The sequence below is a fragment of the Taudactylus pleione genome, unplaced genomic scaffold (genome assembly GCF_031769625.1).
Source record: "Taudactylus pleione unplaced genomic scaffold, aTauple2 ptg000442l, whole genome shotgun sequence".
NCBI classification, from domain to species: Eukaryota; Metazoa; Chordata; class Amphibia; order Anura; family Myobatrachidae; genus Taudactylus; species Taudactylus pleione.
This window is the reverse complement of record NW_028284844.1, coordinates 7,683,848-7,704,109: the sequence shown is the minus strand read 5'-3', so window position 1 is coordinate 7,704,109 and position 20,262 is coordinate 7,683,848. Positions and strand designations below refer to the sequence as shown.

General features: G+C 48.1%; 1 protein-coding gene across 3 annotated transcripts in view; it reads right to left on the bottom strand.

Moving 5' to 3' along the window:
- The window catches only part of DAB1 (DAB adaptor protein 1), an 862,015-nt gene that overhangs the window by 124,293 nt on the left and 717,460 nt on the right, over positions 1–20,262 (bottom strand). For all 3 annotated transcript variants that reach the window (XM_088447883.1, XM_088447885.1, XM_088447884.1), the window contains 2 exons: positions 19,263–19,402; positions 10,011–10,109 (listed from right to left, as the gene is read on the bottom strand). In XM_088447883.1, the coding sequence (XP_088304009.1) occupies positions 10,011–10,109; positions 19,263–19,402 (239 nt within the window). The remainder of the gene's footprint in view (positions 1–10,010; positions 10,110–19,262; positions 19,403–20,262) is intronic.

Sequence of the window (20,262 nt, the reverse complement as noted above, 5' to 3'; positions counted from 1 at the left end):
AGTATAATAATTGTGCCAATCTTATTTTGTGACCAAATGACTTTTTATACAGTAGATTTAATATGTCGCTGTGAAGTCCCCGCTGTATAATGGGTGCTGTCTCTTTATTACCAGGGTGTATCAGTTACTGTATTGCACAATTTCTCAAACTCGGTCATTAGGACCCCAAACAGTGCATGTTTTCCAGGTCTCTTCACAGAATCACAAGTGAAATAATTAGCTCCACCTGTGGATTTTTTTAAATGTGTGAGTGAGTAATGAATACACCTGTGCACCTGCTGGGTGACCTCAAAAACATGAACTGTGCTGAAAAATCTGTCACCATTTGCATAGTTGGTAGTGTTATATTATAACCTGTAGGTGTCACTGTTGCCATGCTTGCTGAGGTTTGATCACTGAGAATATACAGTGCAATCTCTATAGAGCCTACAGCAGTGACACCTTCAGTTTGCTAGAAGGTACTACACTCTAAGAACTTGATGTAAACGGTTGTCCACTTCATAACATTTCATGAAAGCATTGTGAACAGCTTGCAAAGTAAAAGGGAACCCTGTATGTTATATGTGAGGGGCAGAATTGATGAAGAAGTGGTTGTCCAAAAATGTACAACCAATATCAAAGGAATTACCCCTTATTTACTCATGCATCTCAAGGTCTTGGGATGTATGTATGTATGAGATATACAGATCCAGAAACTTTCACATATTCAGGTAATGGGATTTCTTAAAACAGAGGCCCGTTATACACAATGTTCCAGGGAAAATAAAAAAAAGAGGGGGCTAATTTTTAAATATAATATAGCAGGTTTCAGGAACTGCTCCAATTTACAGAGAAAAACCCTCAACTGTAAAACCCCATGGGACTTCTGTAATAGGTTGCAAGTCTTCCGGTCTTTGTAAAGTGGCAATCATTTTAAAGGCAAAACAAAGTTGGTTTTGCCTTTAAAATGATTGCCACTTTAAAAGCACGGAAAGACTCGCAGGAGTTCCCGCAGAGCTGCAGCTTACAACCTATTACATAAGTTCCGAAGTCTTAAGACAGGGGTACTCAACATGCAGCCCTCCAGCTGTTGTGGAACTACACCTCCTATCATGCCCTGCCACAATTTTAGCATACCCTAATAGCAAAACTGTGGCAGGGCATGCTGGCAGGGGCGTATCTATAATGGGTGCAGGGTGCACCCATAATATTACTTACCTCTGCGGAGTCCCACGTCGGCGCTGGCATCCGGTGCTGTAAAACGACTGGAAAATGGCAGCGGTGGCCATTTTCCAGGTTTGCGCATGCGCAGTACAGGGAAAATGGCCGTCGCGGCCATTTTCCCGGTGATCTTGCATACACTATAGACTCTGAGTGCACTCTAGTGCCCAGAGTCTATAACTCCGGCGCTGGCCACGCACAGCTCAGTGCGCTGCCGGGTGGAGAGGAGGGGGCTCGTGTCGGAGACTGCACGCGGGCCCCCTCCTCTCTAGAAACGCCCCTGCATGCTGGCATGTGTAGTCCCACAACAGCTGGAGGGACGTATTTCAAACGTCTTAAGCATTACGCATAATAGATCTCACAGCAACATATTTACGACTCCCTGTAAACTATATAACATAATTATGTAATTTAAATATAATTGCACCCTCCGTGAGATAATGTCCTCATTGAGACATACACTCCGTTTCTACAATTCCCATGTATGGATTTTAAATTTGCAGCAATTAACATGTCAGCTCGCGCACGCAGTTTAAGTTTAAGAACGGGGAAAAAAAAAATCCCATTCCTCATTCAGCATATGAAGCCTCGGCTTTGGCATGTGAGGGAAACACATTTCCTGTGAAATGTCAAACATATGGGTTGAGGGTTTTCAGTCGAAAAAAGTGCCTATAACGGATGGCGCAGCGCGCATATTCCTAAGCATATCAGAGGCATTGCCTTCCTTGAACTGCTGTTTCCTACAACGTCTGACAGATGCCTCTTCATTAAGTTTGCAAATGTGGCGTACTTAACGCGTATGAAAAATTCAAGATTGTATTTCTGTTAACCTCTTCCCGTTCCCCGGAATGTTCTGCAATCAGGAGAGCGTTCAGATCCCCTCCAGGTCACTCAATCCCAGCTTTTGTAACATACCGTACGTTTGTCCAATGACATATTAAGTTTCACAGACCTAATGGACCAACACAACGACGACAGTTTTTACAGCAATAATGAGATGTGAGTTATCATTATTTTCCTTCCAGCTTTTAGAATCCACAGAAATGATCGGCTGAAGTCGCGCTATGAAAAAGCTATTTTTAAAAGGGACTGCCGGCATTAATTTATGCGCCATTGTGCAGCAAGCGATGAAAGTCTGCAGTAAATTAAAGGATTCTGCCAATTATCATTCGCCTGGTAGCGAATGAGCAGGAATTAGTATGTATAAGTTAGCTAAGATTATGGGGTCACTTTGTATCCCACATCCATCACTATTCCAGAAATCGCCAGGTATATTTTAAAACCGACAAGTAATTAGCGGCTACGTTACGGAACCTCCACAGGGTTTGCATTTATAGACAACACTCTGTAAACAGGCTCATTAATTGGATATGTTGGAAGAGAGAAACACGGTTTAATAAAATACACCTTCATATTCCCTGCTAATCAGCTAATGACATGCATAAATAGACTTAAATATACTTAATTAAAGAGAAAATGAATATGCTTTCTCTTACATGGATAATTGTGGCTCGCTACCAAACAATTATATCTAAATAAATAAAAAATCTTCACGTTAACCTTCTGCTAACACGACAGCATAACCACACAATTTGCGCTGCACAGATATTTCTCTGTCGCTATTTCACAAAAGAAAACATTTAGGGACCTATTCATGATGTTAATTAACGGGGTCCGAACGGACCCTGATCATTTACATTCAAACTCGCCACGGCTACCGGAGCAATTCATCATTGCTTGGACGCGGTGACAGCTGATGCGATATCAGCTGGTCCCGCGAGCGGCTTCACTGCTCCTTTTCAGGAGTGCATGCGTTACCTACAGATCACGCATGCGCACAAGAGCCCCGATGTCCGGCAAAAGGAGATGGCCGGGGGCGGAGGGATCCGATGGAGCTTACAGTCTAAGGGCCTGATTCAGACCCGGTTGCAAGCGCTGTGAACTCTCAACCGGGTCGATGGTGGCCCAGAGCGCATGTGCACGACGGAGCCGGCTCCGTCATGCACATGCACGGGACCTGGATAGCGATGGGCAATCCGTTGCTCCGAGTCTCGCACCAAAGGGGGCGAGCTGTCGATGTTGAGTGACAGCTCGCCCCCTTTGGTGGCCGGCCAGGGGGGTGGCTACCCAGACGGAGGCGTTCCCATGAGAACGCCTACCGTCTGGGGCCGGCCCCATTGACATCACGAGTGATGTCAGTGGAGAGATTCCGGCTCTGTTAGAGCCGAAATCTCTCTGGGGCTTGTGGCAATGAGACCCTACCACAAGGGTCTTGTCGCAAGCCCGATGGTCGCGATGGTCTTGACCATCGCGACCATCATCATGGCCGCTCGCTATAGCTGTGGGTGACCAGGAGGCCGTTCTAAATAAAAAAAAACGTCCCTGATTCAGAGCGCGCGCTCTGTCAGAGCGAGCGGCTCTGAATCAGGCCCTAAATTCCCTGTCATACAGGGTTCATTTTAGCCAGAAGCCAATTAACCTACCAGCCTGTCTTAACTGATTGTGGGAGGAAATCGGAGCATCCGGAGGGGAAACACGCAAACACAGGGAGGACATACAAACTCCACACTGGAAGGCCCTGTCCGGGAATTAAACTCATGACCTCAGTGCTGTGAGACAGCAATGCTAGCCACCACACCACTGTGTTGCCACAAACAGTTAGGGCAGTTTGTGAGAACTTTAGGCATAAATAAGGTGACATTGCACAATAAAGATTATGATTAAAGACATTTTTTTCTCCACTAAGAAGAAATTCATGTAATATATAGCAGGCAGCTGTGCGGTTACATTATGTCTGAAGTGTTACCCAATTCGCAGAGTGGTGCAGGTTCTGCAGAAGGAATAAACTGCTATGAGTATGGCTTAATTAGGAGGCACAGCTGGCGTCGGCGTTACCCCATCTGCAGAACCCTCTCCTAATTCGGCTTCCCTGTATGTGACAGTCAGATCTGTGGTACGTCAGCAAGATAAGGTCCTGTGTGAGCTCCATTACTGTACAACAGGACCCACCATACAATATATCACTGTCTGGATCCGCCAATTAGTACGTCTGCTGTTCATTTACAAGCAAACTGCTTATTTTCATAGGAAAGTTATGTGAAAATTAACCAATAGTTGTGCAATAGTGAAAAACACACACACACATATAACGTTATCGGTATGTAATGCCGCCGGATGTGTTCCCGGCGGCCGTAATACCGACGCCGGAAGCCCGAACAGTGGAGATCCCAAACTGGGGCTGGTAAGTACCTTAACCCTCCACTCTCCCACCCTAACCCTCCCTTAGTAGTGCCTAACCCAAACCTCCTCCCCTAGTGCCTAACCATAAGTCCCCCCCGGTGGTGCATAACCCTAACCCACCCTTCCCGCACCCTAAACCTAACCCTCCGGGGGATGCCTAACCCTAACCTCTCCCCCAGTGGTGCCTAACCCACCCTTCCCCCAGTCTAATCCTAAATCTCCCCGGTGGGTGCCTAACCCTATGTCCCCCCAGGGGTGCCTAAAACTAACCCCCCCCCCACGGCTAACAGATAACAGTCTGCATTTACCATCGTTTGGGATGCCGGCTGTCGGGATTTCGGCGTCTGGCTAAAGATATGCGTCAGGAATTAGACGCATATTTTAGTACCAGGTCAGACTTCCAGCGTCGGGATTCCGACGGCCGACATTCCGGGCGGTGGTAAGCTAACCACATCCATATATATATATATATATATATATATATATATATATATATATATATAGTTTTTTTTTAAGGGAATACTTATTGCATGATAACTTTTATTCTCCAACTAGAATGCAACAAGCACAAAATACCACGTAAATATAAGGACCCATTAGAACTACTGGAATCCCCCCACCTCACTGCCATCCAGGAGACTGCGAAATTTTGACCTTGCGCTTCACGTTCCCCTCTTCTGAATGTGATTTGGATTATATAGGACAGATCTGTGTGAGGGGGAATGTCAAGTGAAGGTTTACTTTGTCTCTATGCAGTTTCTTGCACAGGAGCCGCAATACTGTTCCTGAATGTTGTTGCCCAGCACACAGTAAGGTCAGCACTTCCTCTGCCTAAGACCTGTGGGCCTGATTCAGAGCCGCTCGTAAGCGGCCGCTTGTTCGCTCCAAGCGATGTTCGCATAACTGCGCATGCGTATGGGTTGTAATACGCATGCGCGAACCAGTCATTGCGGTCGGAAATTGTGCGCTCGCAAAATAGCGAATGCCTGCTAATTTGAGTGACAGAATGAGGCGTTTGTGGGTGGTAACAGGGGAAGGTGCTTGAAAACGGGGAGTGGAGATCCGAACGCAGGCGTGCCAAACGGTCAAAACGGGCGTTTTAAGGGTATGCATAATTAACAAAGCAGCGTCATCGACCACGTCACTTGGTTCTCTTTTAGCCTGAACTGTTCGCATGACTGCTGTAGGAAAATCCTACCACAAGCACTGCGAGCAGTTCAGACGCCTTTCGATGTACTCGATTAATCAAATAAATAGCTGAGATGACGTAGGATGCGAACGGCCAGGGGGCGTTTTTTACAAAATACCGAGCGCATGTTTCGTTCGCTCATTCAGACATAGAGGCGTCAACAGACCGCAAAGAGCGAGCGCTCTATTTAAATATCCGGCCCCTTTTTCTGAACGAGCGAGCGCAAATAGCGTCCGGCTCTGAATCAGGTCCTGTGTCCATTATACCAAATGGGAAATAATAAGCACATTTCTGGAGGAATATAATAGGGTCAGTGGTGGTTTAGCAACAGGGTGACAATGGGCGGTTTCCATGGGGGGGAAGCATACATAGCTACATCTCCAGCGTCAGGACATATGTGAACTGGGGATTCTGGGCCTGATTCAGAGCCGCTCGCAAAAAGCGAGCGCTCGCTCTGAATCAGGGCGTGTGCTTTTTTTTTTGTTGCGGCCTCTTGGCCGCTCGCATAGCTGTAGGTTACCACCCACAGCTTATGCGAGCGGCCATGATGACCATTGGGCTTGCGACGAGACCCTTGTGCTAGGGTCTCGTTGCCGCAAGCCCCAGTGGACTTGCTGCAGTATTAGAGCAGGAAGTCCACCTACTGACATCACTAGTGATGTCAGTAGGGCCGCCCACAAAAGGCAGGCATTCGCATGGGAACACCTCCATTTGTGAAGCCACCCCCCCCGCCACGCCTACAAAATGGGGCGAGCTGTCGGTCAACATCCGCCCCTTTTGTAGTGAGTCCCGGAGCGAGTGCTTTTTGCGCTCGCTCCGTGGCTCGTGTGTGCGCACTGGGCCACCATCGACCCGCTTGCGAGCGCATAGCGCTTGCGAGCGGGTCTGAATCAGGCCCTATGTGTGACATAGGGATGTGTGACATAGGGATGATAAGTCATTTTTCAAACACAGCCTGTACAGTGACAGTAGCTGATTGGTTGGTACTTTATCTCTGTTCACTTTATCTCATTCCAAGGCTTAGTACATAGACCCCATAATCACCAGCACATCATATTGACAACTTTGCAAGTTAGTAGCCCTAATCAGGGGTCAGAGTAATGTCAGTACTTGCCACCAGTCAGCATAAGGTGCCAGCGAAGAACTCTCTGGGATTTTAATTCTAGACTAAAGGTGCCCATACACGGTGTGATAAATCAGCCGATCCGACAGATTGGTGCGATTTGGCTGTTCTATCGCACTGTGTATGGACATGATATCAGATAGTGCGGGCACCCGTGGGGTCGTACATCACACCCCCAGATCTTACTGCAGGTTCAGTCGATCAGGGGATGCGATGTGCGATCCCATGCAGCCAGGGGTGCCGAGAGGGGGGGGGAGCGGGTACTATTTACCCGTGCCCGGGCTTCCTAAGGGTCCGGTCGGGGGCCTGGGTCTGGCGCCCCCTCTCCCAACACAGCAGCCCAGCAGTTGAGCTGCAGTGGGAGACTGCTCGTGGCTCCTATGCCTGTGGTGGGGAGCGATCACACTGATCGCACTCCCCATGACTTTGCGCTGGGCTGAGGGGCTCACAGCGCCCCCCCCCTCTCCAGTGCGGCACTGCAAAAATGTGTTGGGTTTTATTGCTCAAGGGGACGTGGCCACGCCTGTTGCAATTAGACCACACCCCCATCTTTACCTGGGCCCGGCAGGGCTCTCTGCGCCCCTGCATGTAGCGCTACGCGGGTGGGGGAGGGGGAGCCGGCATATCGGGCGGTCGGCCACCTGATCGCACCGTGTGTGTGGGGAACGCCCGATATGTCGGACGTCGGAACCCCCGTCATGTCGCATGGTGCATATCGCACCGTGTATGGCTGGCTTAAAGTTTACATCGTTGTTACTTTCTGCGCTGTTGCCGCACGTTTATAATTAGGAACAGAACGATACACATTCCCCATAGGAGCCATTTATAAATAATTAAGAGACCTCCCCAAAAAATTTTACATTTCACTGCGTCGCATATAACATGGCGATAGCTAACTGGACCAAGCTCCCAAAATTGCGATGTTATGCAGTCTTCATAGAATGCTCTGGGGACTGCTTATGCGATTGTAGAGAGGGGGGGGGGGGAGAGACTATGGGGGGGGCATTTATCAAAGCTTGGAGAGAAATAAAGTGGAGAGAGAAAAAGTACCAACCAATCAGCTCCTAACTGTCATTTTCCAAACAGCCCGAAGCATGACAGTTAGGAGCTGATTGGTTGGTAAGTTGTCTTTCTCCACTTCCTCTCTCTCCAAGCTTTGATAAATCTCCCCCCACCCCATCTCCAATACCTGCTCCCCCGCCTCCCTTGTTAAATACACCTGAGGATCAGAAATGTGGCAATCCACCAAAAACAGCAGAATGTATCCAACTAATCTGCAGTTACAACAATAACAGCAGCTGTCACATAACAGGAGTATTAATGTTGTAGCAGCGTCAGCTCCCTCATGTGTTTTCTTTTACATTTAGACAACAAGAGATTTATCAGGATCAGTCCTCCAAAACCATATTTCCCAGCCAAAAGATGATATATGCAGTGTATGTATTTTTAACAGCGTTCACAAAATAACGAACTTGAGGTTTTACGATACCTTCCCTGACTTCTAAAACAGATTGCAGAACTATGGACCCTGAGTCACAGCTGTACGTTATTGCACAGTAGCTACAACGTTTGTACGCAGCAGCTGTGCGCTAATATGCTAACGCCACAAGAGACCTCTTGTGTAAACAGCACAGGTCCTGCGCGAGTGCCGATCGGGAACCACCGGAGCAGGGGCATGCAGTAAAGTAGGTTCTGCTTAGTACCAGAATCAACTGCGCATGCCAGCGTCATTTTCCCAGGACAGCAGTACTGGGCATGACCGAGTCACCGGGAAAATGGCCGCCTCCATCTTCCCAGTGATTTTTGCTGCTCTGTAGCACTCAAGACAACGAACTAAGGGCCTCATTCAGACCCACTCGCAAGCGGCTGTCCGCTCGCAAGTGGGTTGATGGTGTGCACTGCGCATGCGCACGACGGAGGGAGCTCCGTTGTGCGCATGCGCCAGAAACGACGAGCGAAGGACTTTCCTTCGCTCGTTGTGTCTGATCAAAGGGGGCGTGCTGTCGATGTTGATTGACAGCACGCCCCCTTCGGTGGGCGTGCCGGGGTCGTGCCTGCCAGACGGAGGCGTTCCCAAGGGAACGCCTACCATCAGAAGCCGGCCCCACTGACATCACTAGTGATGTCAGTGGGAGTGATTTTGGCTCTGATAGAGCCAAAATCACTCCAGGGCTTGTGGTCGAAAACCCCGACCACAGGCTTCTGGTCGCACTGGCGATGGTCAAGACCATCGCGACCATCATCCTGCACGCACGTATGTACTGTGGGTGGTGACCCACAGCTATACGAGCGTCCAGGAGGACGCTCCATTTTTATGGAGGACGGCCCTCATTCAGAGCGAGCGCTCTGCTCAGAGCGTCCGGCTCTGAATGAGGGCCTAAGTATAAAGACTATGGGGCATATTCAATTAGGTACGAAAAGTCTCGTACTTTTCGCATGCTGGACTTTTCGCCGACATCGCTGGTTTTCCATGTGAAAAAGTATCGCGCTCGTCCCCACTTATCCCCGTATTCAATTAGAAATCGGCGAGAACGGAGTCTATTTCGCTAGCTTTTAAGTTTGTCCCCCAACTTTGTACTTTTTCGCCCCCTTTTTCAAAGTTATTTTTTGGGGTGTTCTTAAGTATTTTTTTAATCTTTTTTGACACAGTTTACCTTTGAGGGGCTGTCCCAAGGGTGCAGGGTGGATCCCGCAAGTTTGCACCCCAAAACCACAATTCTGCACTTTTTTTCGACAGCTTTCATAGGCGAATCTTTTTCAGGTATTCCAATCCATTGACTTTCCGCACAGGCGAAAAGTCTTTGGAATTGAATACGGGGATAAGTTTTCGCCTGGCGAAATAACATCACTGGCGAAAATTTTCCGCCGAAACAGGCGTTTCGCACCTAATTGAATACGGCCCTGAATACGGGTGTGCGGTGTGGGCCCCCCTGGAGCCAGAGGCCCGTGTGGTGCACACCCTGCACCCATTATAGATACGCCCCTGCATCAGAGTTGTACGCAAACCATCAAATTTGCATACAATTGTGAATCAGGCCCAATATACAGTAATATATGATTATAGTAGGAAAAAAAAACAAAAAACATTACAATAAAAAGATTACGAGAAAATTCCAAGACACTGAATAATAATAATTATAAGACATATACTGTATATGATCTGGTTTTTGTCACACTGTTTTCTCCAAACTTATTTTGGTTCTTTCCTGGACATATTAAACAGTTTGGGTGGCTTGTAGGTGTTCTCTGTGTACTTACGCCGGTCTTTTCATCGAAGATTTTGATTCCTCCAAAGGAAACCGTTAAAAAGACTTTTTGTTTGTGTTCGCCCTTTGATCGAGCTCCGGCCACGATACCCTGTATAGAGAAGACAAGAAATAATGGGTTGGGGGGAGGTCACCCTGCTGCGCTGGGTCATAGTACAATTGTGTTCAAAAGCACAAAACTCATTATATACACGAAAAAGAGAAGAAAAATCAACAGCTAGTTCCTAATAATCCCGGCACATACAGGCTAGTAATCTCTATACCGTTTATGAACATTGGTGCAGGGCACAAATTGGGAAGTTTTTTTAAAGCGATCATCTTCCCGGTGCTACAGTACATCTCAGTTACCATTTAGGTACCATCATTATTTCTAAATATATAGTCAGTAATAGGCCTCCATAGTTCTGCTGATACTGTATACAGGCCCTGATTCAGAGCCAGACACTCTGACAGAGAGCTCGCTCTGAATCAGGGCCAGTCTTTTTTTTTTTTTTTTTTAGAGCGGCCTCCTGGCCGCTCGCATAGCTGTTGGTGACCACCCACAGCTATAGCGTGCGGACAGGAAGATGGTCGCCATGGTCAAGACCATGGCGACCATCGGGCTTGCGATGAGACCCTTGTGGTAGGGTCTCGTTGCCACAAGCCCCAGAGAAATTTCGGCTCTAACAGAGCCGGAATCTCTCCACTGTCGTCACTTGTGATGTCAGTGGGGCCGGCCCCAAACGGTAGGCGTTCACATGGGAACGCCTCCGTTTGGGCAGCCACCCCCCCGGCCCGCCCACCAAAGGGGGCGTGCTGTCACTCAACATCGACAGCACGCCCCCTTTGGTACGAGACCCGGAGCGACGAATTGCCCGTCGCTATCCGGGTCTCGCGCATGCGCATGATGGAGCCGGCTCCGTCGTGCGCATGCGCTCTGGGCCACCATCGACCCGGTTGTGAGCGCTCGGCGCTTGTGACCGGGTCTGAATCAGGCCCACAGTTCATAGTTACTGATATATAGAAATTAGGAAAATTGTTTTGGATTTGCACGAAAAAAAAGAATTCAGCAATTTTGCCTATTTCTTGTGTTTATAAAAGTCAAAATCCAAGATAAGAACTATTGCTATAGTACATACACATTTGATATAATTTAGGGGGCAGTGACTCCATGGGTCAATATTCATCTGCCCAGTTACAGTCTCACTCTCCAGGCAGCACCAACTTTTTCAAAGACTGCACACACCTGGGAGGGGTGCAGCAGCGACAGCAGCCGGGTATACATTTGGCACACCCAATGGAAATTAAAGAGAGGAGGAGCAACAAGAACTCAGGGCCTGATTCAGAGCCGCTCGTAAGCGGCCGCTCGTTCGCTCCGAGCATTGTTCGCACAACTGCGCATGCGTATGGGTTGTAATACGCATGCGCGAACCAGTCATTGCGGTCGGAAATTGTGCGCTCGCAAAATAGTGAATGCCTGCTAATATGAGTGACAGAATGAGGCGTTTGTGGGTGGTAACAGGGGAAGGTGCTTGAAAACGGGGAGTGGAGATCCGAACGCAGACGTGCCAAACGGTCAAAACGGGCGTTTTAAGGGTATGCATAATTAACAAAGCAGCGTCATCGACCACGTCACTTGGTTCTCTTTTAGCCTGAACTGTTCGCATGACTGCTGTAGGAAAATCCTACCACAAGCACTGCGAGCAGTTCAGACGCCTTTCGATGTACTCGATTAATCAAATAAATAGCGAAGATGACGTAGGATGCGAACGGCCAGGGGGCGTCTTTACAAAATAGCGAGCGCATGTTTCATTCGCTCGCTCACACATAGAGGCGTCAACAGACCGCAAAGAGCGAGCGCTCAATTTAAATAGCCGGCCCCTTTTTCTGAACGAGCGAGCGCAAGTAGCGTCCGGCTCTGAATCAGGCCCTCTATCTCCAGCGATACAGCGGTCAGCCAAGGAGATATAGAAGGAGAGATAAGCATTGGGTTTTGTTATTTACAGGTCTGGTGTCTGCTTCTACACTATCCACCCTGATTGTTGTCTGCACAGTAGTTGTCCCTGTGCCCCAGGCAAAGTGAAGGACTTGCTCGACCGCGATACGACATCCGGGCCACAATGTCATGGATGCTCTGTTGTGGGAGCCAGAGCCGGGAGCTCGGACCAAATGGCAAGGCTGGGGTAATTTAGGGAGAGCCTTCCCACAAGCAATCACCCAGGTTTTAAAATTTCTGGGGGGGGGGTAAGCAGGTCAGCACTTCTCATCTGATCCAGGAAGGAATGCAGTAGCTTATACGCACGCCATCGGCCGATTGTTGCATTCTGCGCATGCATTTTGTACGCGTGCGCTGAAGTTAGCAATTCCTGAGTGAGGTGTGACCTGCCTTAACTGTGTGTATGGGTCCGATGTTACTCGATGTTACCGATTGTTTCTCTATGTATACGGATGTGAGTAAGGGGAAGTGGGCGTCCTTATGTAAGGCTGCGATCGCAATGCGAATGCAAACATTTGCATATCACCGCAGATATTAGCAACTGCGTTGTGTGCGTATAAGCTGAATAGCGATCCTAGCTGAATAAGGCCCCTTGACTGGCAATCTGGAAAGTACCATCCTGGCCAAATGGTAGTTATGGTCTTGTGCCTACATACTACTACCCAATAGTTGTCAACAAGATCTATTATTAGCAACGGTGGCGCCATACAACAGGCCTACAGGGAAAACAATGTACATTTTTACCTAAATACCAAAATCATCAACATCTCCGTGCGTCCTTCTAGCCACCCCCCATTACTTCCCAGTCACCGTCCAGGAACGCCACCTTACATTACTGCTACTTTGTATGCACAAAATCGCGGTGCACATGCGTTGCGACACAGACTTATGCGCTTGCAAAAATCATTTCTTCGCTGCATCCGACAATGCCGTTGCGTCCAAATCAGAATCAGGCACATTGGGCGGAATTCATTTGTTTCCAGCCCCTATCGCGCCCGCCGGAGCTATTCAATTCTTGCTCCTGTCAGGCGCGATCAGCTGCCAGCGCTACATTTCAGCTCGCAGCCCCAGGGGGATGAGAGCTGAAATGTGCGAAAAGTGACCTGTTTGGGCGCCCAAACATCACTTTTCGCGGTCGTGCCCAGCACTTTGGTCAGGTATAGCCGCGTAAAGCAGCTAAACCCGACCAAAGAGACCGCGATCAGCGCGAAAAACGGCAGCAATTGAATAGCGGCCCGCAATCTACTGTCACTTTAGACGGGAGATCCGGAACGCGTATTCAATTGAATTCCGCCCATTGTGTCCATTATATATTACATAGGTGAGTGTCAGTGGTGTTCTGCTGCAAAGCTAAACAAACTTACAGTAAGTCGCCGCGCTTCTAATCCCTTATGGGGAAATATATGATGTCTCTGAACCAATAAATGCCCGGCGTACAGCGAGAAACCTTACTGCTTTGTGTAGCCTTCAATAAAAATGCAGAAATTATTAAAATTGAGCAGAAACCCTGGTGTCACACTGTTAAATATAAAGGCTGTTATGCTTGCTTACAAGACAAGAACATTAATCTGCAAGACCCCCCGAGTCTCCTCATCATTTACCAGAGCTCAGATAAACCTCTCATTCATTTTGAGAAGTAATAAAAAAAATTAAAAGACAGAATCAAGGATCTCGAAGACGTGGAGACATTTTCCCGGCCGCGGTGGACGGTGTATTTTGTCAGCGGGTTTCTCAGCCGCATTTTGGGTGAGGGGAGACAGAGGAGATTAAAACTAATTTGTTATGTGGTTATTTCCAAGTTGATAAATGGAATAACTAATCAGAAAATAGGTTGTTGCAAAGGCGTAATCCGTTCGCACAATCAGTTTAAATATCCAAAATGCGACCTCTGGCTAATACCCGCCGTATGCGGAGCGTAAGGGGAAACTCTGATATCATGCTAAGGGCTTGTACTCATGGGCGGTTCTCATTCCACCCCGAGGTGCAGAGTCTTTCAGAGTTTAATCAGACCTTAAGATAGTACTCAACTGATCATAATGAGTAAAGGTCTCTCTATAGTCACTGGGCTGCTCGACGGAGCACTGCCAGAATGTGCTGCATTCAGGGGACGACCCAGCGTCCAGTACGTACAGACAAAGGGCCTCATTCTGAATCGCACCGCAGTGCTGATGTGTACACTCAGGGTAAGGCCTGCGCCGTAGGAGATATCAGAAGATTTAGCGAATGCGCTGTTCCAAATAATCGCTCAACTAAAGTGAACACTGGCAGCGCGGGCGGATTGAGCACGGCTCTGAATGAAGCCCAGAGCATCTAAAGACTCTGGCAGTGGGCGATTCAGCCCTTGCACATTCAGACGGCTAAGACTTGACGACATTCAGATGGTCGACATGCTGAATGTGCCAACATTTTAACCATGTCAACCTAAATCCATGTCTACATATTGATCGTCGACCTGATTACCATGTCGACATTCAGAGCCTGCCGGCATTCTAAATGACGAAAAGTAAATACCCATTTAGACACATGTTTGAACACCGGGGTGGCATTAGCACAAAGTAGCAGACGCAAACACGGCAAGTGGCGCTAAAGCGCTTGCGGGGGCCTGCTACTCACAATCAGGCCCAAAGGGATTAATAGATTACAATTTTTCACATCTACTTACAATCTGCGCAATTTTAAAAATGTTGTTGTTGAATCCAAGCTTATAGAAATGAACCAAAATATGATTAAGTGGCGAATATAATACGGGGGAACTAAACATGACCCCTCCACAGGTTAGGATTATTTTTTAATCGTGTTTCAAAACAAATCTCCGAAACGGAATTAATATCAAACTGTCTAATGTAGGTCCCTGTGGTAACATTTACCCTGGAATGTTTTCAGAATTCCTTGTTTATTGGATCCACTGCCCGGATAAAGTTGGTGAGTGCCTACAGTGTGACTTGAAACTTGTCTCAGAGTTTATACTGCCGGATTGCATTGTACTTCATCATGAACGTCAGTCATTTCATGAATGCATGTCAGTAACAGGGGGGGTCATTCAGACCCGCTCGCGAGCAAAGTTCGCTCGCTAGTGGGTCGATGTTGTGAGACTGCGCATGCGCACGAAGGAGGGAGCTCCGTCGTGCGCATGCGCGAGACCTGGCGAGCGACAAGAAATACGTCGCTCGGGGTCTCGCACCAAAGGGGGCGTGCTGTCGATGGTGACTGACAGCACGCCCCCTTTGGTGGGCGTGACGGCCTGACGGAGGCGTTCCCATGGGAATGCCTACCATCTGAGTCCGGCCCCACTGACATCAGTAATGATGTCAGTGGGAGTGACTTTGGCTCTGATAGAGCCAAAATCACTCCTGGGCTTGCGGCAGCGAGACCCCACCGCAGGGTCTCGTTGCAAGCCAGATGGTCGCGATGGTCTTTGACCATCGCGACCATCATCATGGACGCTCGCTATAGCTGTCGGTGGTAACCCACAGCTATGAGAGCGTCCATGAGGACGCTCCAAAAAAGGTAGTATGGCCCAGATTCAGAGCGAGCGCTCTGGTCAGAGCTTTCAGCTCTGAATCAGGCCCAGAATCTGTCATTATACACTATCCAAGTCATCACGTTACATGTGAAACAGACATTGTGGTTTTTTGGCCTGCTATGAGCAATATTGAATAATTACAACATAAGAGCTGGATGGTTTCCCTCCTAAACCATGAATAATTCAGCGTAGCAAAATAATACAGTTATTACTGGCAAAGGTGGTATTTGCAACAGCCAAAACAACATATAAAGTTGATCTAATGTCAAATGAAGTCATACCAATGGTAATATTAACAAACTGGGCAAATAATAAATCACAAACACACAAATGACATATTGAAAGAAATCTAACTAAAATCATTGAAATCACTTTTGGTCTTGGCTGTGAATCCGGACCCCCAGATCTGCTATCGTGTGATTTTGTCTTGGGTCCTGATCACCCACCGAATGATAGGAAACTATCCAATTTGGATACTATGGACCAAATGTAAAATGCCGCATGTTGCAGGCACCGACGCAATTTTTGTAATATAGGGCATCATTCCGCTTGGATCGCGAGTCTGTGGACGCACGCACCCGGTCAATGTTTGAGTTCTCAAACCGGCCGCTGCAATCGTGAAAGCCAACGCAGCAGATACGCAGAGCCATTGACATGAAGCACCGTTTAAGGGTGAGAGGGGGGGGTGGTCGAAGAAACGCAGGCGTGCCTTTGCGTTTGAATGCCGTTATAGGGGCGTGCATAATTAAGCCCCTGCTATGCAAACACAGCCAGACATCTAGATGGCAACAGGACGTTACGCAGGTTGTGAGTCAGGATCAGCTCAGCCACATCTGTGCGTATGAGTCCGATGTATGTTTTCGTTGACTTGCGGATATATGTAATGGGAAGTGGGCGGCTTTATACAGTGGTGGGCGTCTTGGTATAGTGCTGCGATCGCATTCATTTGCATAATTTCCCAACAAGCGGGTGCGTTCGATTGCAGACTTGCGATCCATGTTGAATAGTGCCCATAGACCACAGATTTAAAGCGCGAGTAGTATGACAAAGACAAAATCATGTTGGTTTTGCCCTTTAAATTATTAGTTTATGCTGTTGCGAATATCAGCCCGCCTATGCGAATATCCATGCGTCTACATGGGTATGAGTCCCACTGTTTTTCCGTCAGTTGCCACCATCTTAGCATCGGCCCTTGCGTCCACCCCAATTTGGGCGCAAAAGATCCATCTGAGACAGACGTTCCATCTGCATCCTGACACATGTGTTCCACCAGCGAGATGTATCGCTTCCATGTGTCAGCATCGTCACTGCATACTGTACCATAATATCTGAGTATTCCTGACCCGAATAATAATATATTGGTACAATCAGTCATTTATATACAAGCCTCTGTCCTCCACGCCAGTATGTGACGATGCATATTGGGCCTGATTCTGAGACGTACGCAATGCTGGTATATTCGCACTAAAGCGATTATTGGTAAACTGTGCATGCGTCCAGGTACATTACCGTAGTCGCTTGTAGCAACTTTAATGTGGAGTGGCAGCAAAAAACACAGGCGTGGGACACAGTTTCTGGGGCGAGTCACGGGCTGCGCCTGCAATCCCATACGCAGTGAAAATGGCTCCGGTGTTTTAGTTCCTGTGGCCATTGTGAGCAGCCATAGGATCACTAAGAACTGTGATAGATGAATGATCTGCGAGCGATGCTGGGTCTGTGTATGCAAAGCTGCAACATTTGCAAATTTTCGCACAGCAGCTGCGTATACAGACTCAGCAGCGGCGGCGGCATTAGCACACAACTATGAATCAGGCCCATTGTCAGGAGCAAGCTTCTGTATCCATGGCTATTGGAGCCATTTCATTTTATCTTGTGCTTAAATCCTAACCAGTGTCGTAAAAATGGAGCCCCTCCCCACCTATGTGCGCGTGGTGGTCACATGTCATAAGGGGCGTGGTCACTGAAAAATGGGGGCGTGTCAACATGACACACCACCGTTTCTCGTCACTCTGGGAACATTCCTTTCCATTCCATATGCACTTTAATGCCCCCAGTAGTAGTGCCCCTTATGCAATGCTCTCAATAGTAATGCCCCTCATGCAATGCCCACTGTAGTAGTGCCCCTTATGCAATGCCCCCAGTAGTAGTGTCCCTCATGCAATGCCCATTGTAGTAGTGCCCCTTATGCAATGTCCCCAGTAGCAGTGCCCCTTATGCAATGCCCACTGTAGTAGTGCCCCTTATGCAGTGCCCCAGTAGTAGTGTCCCTCATGAAATGCCCCAAGTAGTAGTGCCCCTCATGCTATACCACCAGTAGTAGTGCCCCTTATGCAGTGCCCCTTATGCAATGCCCCCAGTAGCAGTGCCCCTCATGCAATGCCCTCAGTAGTAGTGCTCCTCATGCAACGCCCACTGTAGTAGTGCCCCTTATGCAATGTCCCCAATAGCAGTGCCCCTTATGCAATGCCCCCTGTAGTAGTGCCCCTTATGCAATGCCCCCTGTAGTAGTGCACATTATGCAGTGCCCCTTATGCAGTGCCCCCATTAATGCCCCTTATGCAGTGCCCCAGTAGTGCCCCTTATATAGTGCCCCTTATGCAGTGCCTAATATATAGTGCCCCTTGTGCAGTGCCTCCAGTAGTGCCCAATATATAGTGCCCCTTATATAGTGCCCCTTATGCAGTGTCCCTTATGCAGTGCCCCTTATATAGCGCCCCCATCAGTAGTGCCTTTTACACATAAGACACACACAGACACAACACATAATTTACTTACCAGAATCCCCGCTCTTGAGCCAGCCGCAGCTGTCCACTGCTACTGTCTCGCTCGGCACTATGGGAGAGATGTCATGACATCCCTTCACCCAGCGCGGGAGCCGGAAAAGGAGGAGCTCATAAGTGAGCTTCGGCCCTGGGTGCAGCAGCCAATAAGAGTCTGTCTGACTCTTATTGGCTGCAGTGCTAAAACAAACACACCGCCACCGCGTTTGTTTACTGTGTTGTGCCCCGGACCGCACGTGCCCAGGACTGTGGCCGGTCGCACCACTGCGCTGCCAGGTACGACAGCGCACAGGGCACGCACCCTGCTCTACTCCCCCCCCCCCTAACACGTTACGCCACTGATCCCAACTGTCCTGATTTCTGTGTTGTAGTCCTGATTTCAGGCTTATATTCCCCTCATGATCCTGAGCAAGTACTGTACGTCTGTAGAGGAGGGAGGTTGAGAGCAGTCTAGTGCATCAGAAGTGCTAGTTATATCCCTGGAGTTGTGACCACACCCACAGCAATGTGACCACACCCCCAATGCTAAACAGCCATGCCCCCTTTTTTTAGTAGGTGTGGCCATGTTCCAATTTAGGAAGATAAATATTGCTACGTATCTCCTCTGCTTTATATCACTTCAGGAGTGAGATGGAGTTTAGACCATTTGTGAGACAGAAAAAGAAATTTCATTAATACATTTAATTTGGCTTCTGTAGAGCTCTCCACCAAGACTTTACCACTATGCCTCCTTGCTTATTTACATTATTTTTTATGTATTTTGTTTTAGATTAGTTCTCCTGTAACTGATGCAGCTGTCACTAAATAAACTGTATTTCGTCTCTGCAACAGTATTTTGTGGTTACAAACATCATTAACGTTATTAAACATTAATACATTATTAACATACATTTTTTGACGTGTTGAAGCAATATGTACCGAGTTTAACAATAATATTACTGAAGACAACACAGTTATATATGTCACCTTGAGTTTCATCATGGAATCCTGGCATAACTTGTCCCCTCTCGCCGCCGAAACCTCGTCAATTCCAATTAGTTTTGCCTTGTACCGAACACCGTCCCCTTTAAACCTTTTTATCAAAGTGGCTTCGCTGCGGTCTTGACCTGAAAAGACATATTGAAAAAAAAAACAGCTCAGGAAAAAACACAAACCAGCTCACAACAAAGAGGACACTTCCAGGCCCCCCGAGGTGGAACATGCCCATGAAACGTACAGATGTAGACATATCTGACTACCAAATGTTTTCATTGCCTCTCGCTCGCGGCAAGACACCCGCAGACAACAAAGATATATATAAAACAAAAACAAAAACAGGTTGTAGATAGAGTAAAAAAATAATCAGCTTAAGAGTCACCACTGCCTGCTTTAGAACACGGGCACAGGGCGATCGTAACCAACATTATACAGTAACTCATCTAAAGGCAAAGGAATTAGGGTGTCTATGTACTAAGGGCCTGATTCAGAGCCGGACGCTATTTGCGCTCGCTCGTTCAGAAAAAGGGGCCGGCTATTTAAATTGAGCGCTCGCTCTTTGCGGTCTGTTGACGCCTCTATGTCTGATCGAGCGAACTAAACATGCGCTCGCTATTCTGTAAAGACGCCCCCTGGCCGCTCGCATCCTACGTCATCTCCGCTATTTATTTGATTAATCGAGTACATCGAAAGGCGTCTGAACTGCTCGCAGTGCTTGTGGTTGGATTTTCCTACCGCAATCATGCGAACAGTTCAGGCTAAGAAACAACCAAGTGACGTGGTCGATGACGCTGCTTTGTTAATTATGCACACCCTTAAAACGCCCGTTTTGACCTTTTGGCACGACTGCGTTCGGATCACCACTCCCCGTTTTCAAGCACCTTCCCCTGTTACCACCCACAAAGCCTCATCCCGTCACTCAAATTAGCAGGCACTCGCTATTTTGCGAGCGCTCGATTTCCGACCGCAATGACTGGTTGGCGCATGCGCA